Source organism: Rhinoraja longicauda, chromosome 23, assembly GCF_053455715.1.
Source record: "Rhinoraja longicauda isolate Sanriku21f chromosome 23, sRhiLon1.1, whole genome shotgun sequence".
In the NCBI taxonomy this organism is placed as follows: domain Eukaryota; kingdom Metazoa; phylum Chordata; class Chondrichthyes; order Rajiformes; family Arhynchobatidae; genus Rhinoraja; species Rhinoraja longicauda.
The window spans coordinates 37,009,231-37,015,781 of NC_135975.1; the positions used below are offsets into that span (position 1 = coordinate 37,009,231).

The 6,551-nt window shown below is 45.5% G+C and overlaps 1 protein-coding gene across 2 annotated transcripts in view; it reads left to right on the forward strand.

Annotated features, from left to right (window-relative positions):
* Positions 1-6,061, forward strand: part of appl2 (adaptor protein, phosphotyrosine interaction, PH domain and leucine zipper containing 2) — a 93,218-nt gene extending 87,157 nt beyond the window's left edge. For both annotated transcript variants that reach the window (XM_078420065.1, XM_078420066.1), the window contains one exon: positions 1,088-6,061. In XM_078420065.1, coding sequence (XP_078276191.1) covers positions 1,088-1,207 — 120 coding nt within the window. In that variant the 3' untranslated portion in view covers positions 1,208-6,061. The remainder of the gene's footprint in view (positions 1-1,087) is intronic.
* Positions 6,062-6,551: the final 490 nt, after the last annotated feature.

Below are 6,551 nucleotides of genomic sequence, written 5' to 3' on the forward strand. Positions count from 1 at the left end.
ACCCGTAGTCAGTATTGAACCCGGGTCTCTGGCGCTGTGAGGCAGCAACTCTACTGCTGCGCCACCGTGCCACCTTGAGATCTTGTGCACTTGTGGTGAACTGCATCGTGTCCAGTACTAATTGTCACATTACAGACTGGATGTGAGCAAGTGTGAGGTGTTGCACTTTGGGAGGTTGAATGTAATGGGAAGGAAAATAGTTAATGGGAAGATCCTGCATTGATGTGCAGAGGAATCTTGGAGTCCAAGGTCATAGCTCACTGTAGATGGCAGCACAAGTGGATAGGGTGGTAAAGAAGGCGTGTAGTGTGCTTGCCTTCATTGCTCAGGGCATTGAGTATAAGTGTCAGGAAGTCATAATGCAGCTCTACAGGACTTTGGTCAGGCTGCATTGGAGTGTTGCGTGCAGTTCTGGTCAACCCATTACAGGAAAGATATGGAGGCTTTGGCTAGGGTGCAGAGGTTTACTACAGCATTCTGTGAAACATCAGCTATCCGTGTTCTCCAGAGATGCTGCCTGACCCACTGAGTTACTCCAGCACTCTGTGAAACATCAGCGATCCATGTTCTCCACAGATGCTGCCTGACCTGCTGAGTTACTCCAGCACTCTGTCCATGTTCTCCAGAGGTGCCTGACCCGCTGAGTTACTCCAGCACTCTGTGTCCATGTTCTCCAGAGGTGCTCTCTGACCCGCTGAGTTACTCCAGCATTTTGTCTACAGTTAGAAAGAAATGAGTGTTACGATGTAGCAGGAAGTGCCACTGTTCCCATCTCCTGGTCATTGGATCAGAGCTGAATCGGACTCGGTGTGGAGAACACCCCCTTGCAGCAAGACAGTAGAGCTGTTCCCCTCCTTGTGAGGGCAGACCTGTATCTTCAGGATATTTATTCACAAAATGCTGGAGTAACTCAGCAGGTCAGGCAGCATCTCAGGAGAGAAGGAATGGGTGACGTTTCGGGTCGAGACCCTTCTTCAGACTGATGTCAGGTGGGCGGGACAAAGGAAGGATATAGGTGGAGACAGGAAGATAGAAGGTATCTTCAGGATAATTGCTTTCAGATTTTTAACAGTGAATTCTGTCGTAGGATCCAGAGGCTTTGGCTGCTCTCATGAAGGCAAGAGAACTGAGTGCCGATGGCAGATTCTTTCTACTGGGTCAAACGGATAAAGATGAAACAGACGCTTGTTTAGAGTCGGAAGCCTAGATCGACGTGAAGTGCTGCAGTCTCGGCTAAAAACATCTGCACTCCCTAACTACCTTTCCTTCTCCGATCTGACTTTGCTTCAACTTTCCAGGAGTGAAGCTGTGGGCAAACTCTGTGGAGGCCTTTCTTTTCAGCAGGGGATAAAGAATCACGTTATCATTGTACCTGTAATTGGGTGAATCAGAGCTGATCTACACATTCAAACTGAAACTAAAAGGCTTCCCTCACGCACTTGCATTAATATTTTAAAAGCCTTAGACCAGTTACACTACAGAACTTTGAGGAACCCCAGTATTTTACAGTAAAATACAAAGATTTGCATTAATGACATCGTTCAAAACCTCATATTCCCATAGTGCTTTTTACTTATTTACATTGCAGTGTTGGCTAGATGTGGTGCTATGATTACAAATCTTGCAGTAGGTAAATTAGCCAAGTTAACCCCAAAAAAGTATATTGCAACCGGCTGCATATTTAACCGTATATTTCACCTGTGTGTGTATAATTGTGTGTGTGTAACAGGTTTTTGCAGGATAGCAGTCTGTGATCAAGCTGGAAGACTAACCCTGGAGTATTATGTTCAGTTAAGTTAAATACATCAATATTTGTGCTTAGATGCATCCTTGAATTTTAAACATTGGCATGTTCTCTTGAGTAAGGAGTGTGATTTTCACATCTGCACAGGACAATGTTCTCATTTACTCACTTATATGCTATGGGTTAGAGACTTTAGTCACACAATGGGGAAGGGTGAGATTTGACTTTGCTGGGACTAGATTCAGAATACTCAGAGCACTGTTAGTCTCCAAGGAGCTGGGAACATTGAAGAAAGGATTTCTCAACTAGGCAGGTGATACAGACCTTGTATCAGTGGGTGCATGAGCGAGAAGAATGAATACTGGCATATTTATTCCATATTTATAATTCTGAGGGGTGTTGAAAATGTGGATGTGGAGGGGTGGCAAGCTAGGACTTTATTCCATGGAGGACAGGAGGTTGAGGAGCAACGTTAGATGTGTGTGTAAAACCATGACAGGAAAAGATAGGGTGAAAGCATAGTCTTTTACCTGGGGTAGGGGAATCAGTGGGTGAGAGGGTAAAGTTTTAATAGGATCATGGGGGGAGCTTTTTCATTCGGAGGGTGTGGGGTATATGGAGCAAACTGCCACATGAAGTAGTTGAGGTAGTGCAATAACAGGCTTTAAAAGACTGTTAATAGTAAGTAGATAGGAAGCCCAGAGACAGGCCAAACGGGACCAGTTTAGGGGGTGTCTTGGTGGGCATGGATGAGTTGATCAGAAGGGCCTGTTTCCACATTGTACGATGCAAGTCCTCATGTCCAGCTGCATCCCTCCTCTAAGAGTAACACCATTTCAATCCTGCCCCAGTCCCTTCACACATGACAGGAATGGAACAGATTGCTTGAATGCACTTACACACAGAAGACTTTTTTTGAATGATGATAAACCAAAAACATGCAGATGAGTTCATGACATGCACATACTCAGAACAAGTGCTCTCCAACTCACAGAACTGCCAGGCTTTGGATATTATTCAAGGACTAATCTTCATAAAACTGGTAGCAACGCTTCCCAACCCAGGAGAACAAGGGCAGGATTACTGCACCCAGACCACAGCAGGGCTCAGAGTCTGCCAGGAAGGTGGAGGAGGCAGAGGTTCTCCCCCTCCCACCTCTATTTAAACTACAGGTGGCTGTGTGGGGGGCAGTAGTCAGAATAGGGCTGATGTTTTCTGAGCTTTCCACAAACATTGCAACTCCAGACAGATGTGACATTGCACAGCAGCTTGAAATAACTGAGCTGCCGGCTGAGGCTCTCCCTCGTATCGCGGCTTCATGTCTTGTAATATCCACCAATGAACCCTCAAATTGCTGCTAATGCAACCTCTGAAACATTGCAAATAAAGTTGATATTTTGCTTTTTGTGGATAATAAACACTATTGTCTAGAAATTAAACAGTAGCACACAAATTATTACTCTAACAATATCAGCTTTGTTTAAATGATATAAAAGCCCTTGTAATTCTAATTAATTCAATCCATGGTCCAATGACATGATGGTGAGCAAACCAGAACAATTGACTGTAAACCATATCAGCAAGACCAAGCGCAGACTGGCCGAACCTGTCACTGAACACCTTCGCTCAGTCTGCCTTGGCCTACGTGATCTCCCAGTTGCCAAACACTTTAACTCCCCCTCCCATTCCCACACTGACCTTTCTGTCCTGGGCCTCCTCCACTGTCAGAGTGAGGCCAAACACAAAAGTCCTCACCATTCTTCCTGTTGGGGTGGTTCAGAAATGGATGCATTTCCACAAGATTGCAGGGCACTCTCTGCACTCCAGAGAACATTGGCATTCTACGTGCTCTCCTTGTACCATCAGCACATTCCAGATGAGAGATGATGGCAGTGTAGCACATGGAGCTGCTGCCTTACTTCAACAACCCAAGTTTGATCCAGACCTCGCTCGGGTGCTGTGGAGTTTTCACATTCTCTCAGACTGGATGGGTTTTCTTACAAGATGCTCCGGTTTCCACCCACATCTCAAAGATATACGAGTTCATAACTTGTAAGAGCGGAATAAGGCCATTCGGCCCATCAGGTCTCCTTCAGACTGTGGGACCAATGTTTTATTAGCGGGTTATCTTGGAAACTAGTATTGTAGGGTTATGGGAAGTGGGACTGGCATGTGTACTACAACAAGGGTGAAATGGCTGAGCAGGTTTTCAGTGTGCAGTGACAGTGGTGGGAAGTATGGTGACGGACCACTGGGTTCATAAGTTCTCGGAGCAGAATTGGCCCATCAGGTCAACTCCACTATTCAATCATAGTTGATCCATCTTTTCCACTCAACCCCATTCTCCTACCTTCACCCCATAACCTCTGACACCCGGACTGATCAATAGCATTGACTGCTGTAAATTGTTACCAGTGTGCAGCCACATGGTAGGAATAGAGTGAGGGAGGGATATTGATGAGAATGGAGGGAATAAATGGGATCACGTTAAAACATGCTTGATTGTTGGCGTAGAATCAGTGGCTTGTTTCTCTACTACACGACCACTGGTCAAAACTCCCAAAGCTGCATCCAGTGTTCTGGCAACTCCTGTGGGCTCATGTACAGGTCTGTACAAAATATAGAGTCATAGAGTGATACAGTGTGGAAACAGGCCTTTCGGCCCAACTTGCCCACACCACCGGCCAACATGTCCCAGCTACACGACTCCAGCTTGCCTGCGCTTGGTCCATATCCCTCCAAACCTGTCCTATCCATGTGCCTGTCTAACTGTTTCTTAAACGATGGGATAGTCCCAGCCTCAACTACCTCCTCTGGCAGCTTGTTCCATACACCCACGGATTGTGAAAAAGTTACCCCTCAGATTCCTATGAAATCATTTTCCCTTCACCTTGAACGAACGTTATCTGGTCCTCGATTCCCCTACTCTGAGCAAGAGACTCTGTGCAACTACCCAATCTATTCCTCTCATGATTTTGTACACCTTGAGAAGATCTTGCGGGGTCTGTTTTACAGCAGCACACCTCTCTACCACTGATCGCGACTCAGCCCATCAGTGAACCCATTAGTACATGAACTAACTTCTGGCGCCTGCCTTTATACAGGAATCAGTTGTTGAAATAACTGCCGGTAAGTCTGGGCCAATAGCGCTGCTCCCAAATTCAAACTATAACCAATGGCAGGGGACGGCATCCGAGCAAGGTCCCCCCCGTCCCCGTCATCCCCCGTCCCCCCTTCCACTTTGGGAACAAAATGCTATCAGCCACTGACTGGTGCGTAAAGCAATACACAGCACTACAGACTTGGCTGCAAATCAATACACAGCGCTACAGACTTGGCGCGTAAACCAATACACAGCGCTACAGACTTGGCACGGTAGCGCAGCGGTAGAGTTGCTGCTTTACAGCGAATGCAGCGCCGGAGACTCAGGTTCGATCCTGACTACGGGTGCTGCACTGTAAGGAGTTTGTACGTTCTCCCCGTGACCTGCGTGGGTTTTCTCCGAGATCTTCGGTTTCCTCCCACACTCCAAAGACGTACAGGTATGTAGGTTAATTGGCTGGGTAAATGTAAAAATTGTCCCTAGTGGGTGTAGGATAGTGTTAATGTACGGGGATCGTTGGGCGGCACGGACTTGGTGGGCCGAAAAGGCCTGTTTCCGCGCTGTATATATATGATATGATATATGGTATGATATGATAAAGCAATACACACAGCACTACAGACTTGGCTCGTAAAGCAATACACAGCGCTGCCGGTTTGGCGCGCAAAGGTTTAAACAGAACTGTCGGCTTAGCGCATGGGAACTTAAACAAAGAGCTGTCAGCTGCAGCGCTATTGGCTTTAAACATACCACGATGGCCACAGCGCTATGGATCACAGACTGTTTGGGCAAAATTCTTGTATAACACCACCCACATTTGTATCATCAGCAATGTAGGAGCCATTTTGCGTTTATTTGTTATTTTTGCTTATTATTATTACCTTGTATCCTGCTGTAGTTTGGACACTATAGAGTTAATGCAATGCTTATGTAGGGGCTGGGCGGAGCTAGAGTGCGGGCAGTTGGGTATGTGCTGATAGAGGTTCGGCCAAAGGCTCCGCCTAAAGATTCATTAGCCAAGATGTAATCGGTTGTAGATCTTATTGACAAGAAGATTAATACAGATTCCGCCAAAGTTATATCGGGCAGTTCGTATCGATCAAATGTGGTAAGATATGGAATTTTATCTAGCAAATTAATAACCAGTCGATATGTCAATATCAATATGTCAATGTCAATAAGCCAATGTGCACCTTCAAAATAAAGACAATTAACTATTCAAACATCGAGGAGGGTCTCTTATTGATTATTTGCTCGAGTCATTAAGCTTATCGTTCCAAGTAGCAAGTAGCAGCTTGGGAGCTAATTGATAGACGAGAAGCTGGCCGCTACATCGCGTAAAATTCCATCTTAAGCTGAAGCGATCAGCTTGAATCCATTCCTTCGGAAAGTTCAGTTACAACTTGCCTTCGCAAGAGACGAAGTGTGAGATCTTATCTGAACTGGAGTGATTCATCGTGAAATCTGCCTAAGCTGGAACCATTTATTGGAATTTACTCTTTGGAAAGTTCAGAAAGCTTGTCTTCGCAAGAGACGAAGGCTACGAAAGTTTACTGACCAGGGAGAGATTTATTACCAAAAGCTGAAGCATTATATCTGTCTCTTAGAGTTATTTGAAGAGAATTGGCTCTTGGATAGAGACTGGGAAAAACAGCAGAAATCATAGTCTGCTTTAATTTGTTTTTTTCTATATGTGAGATGACA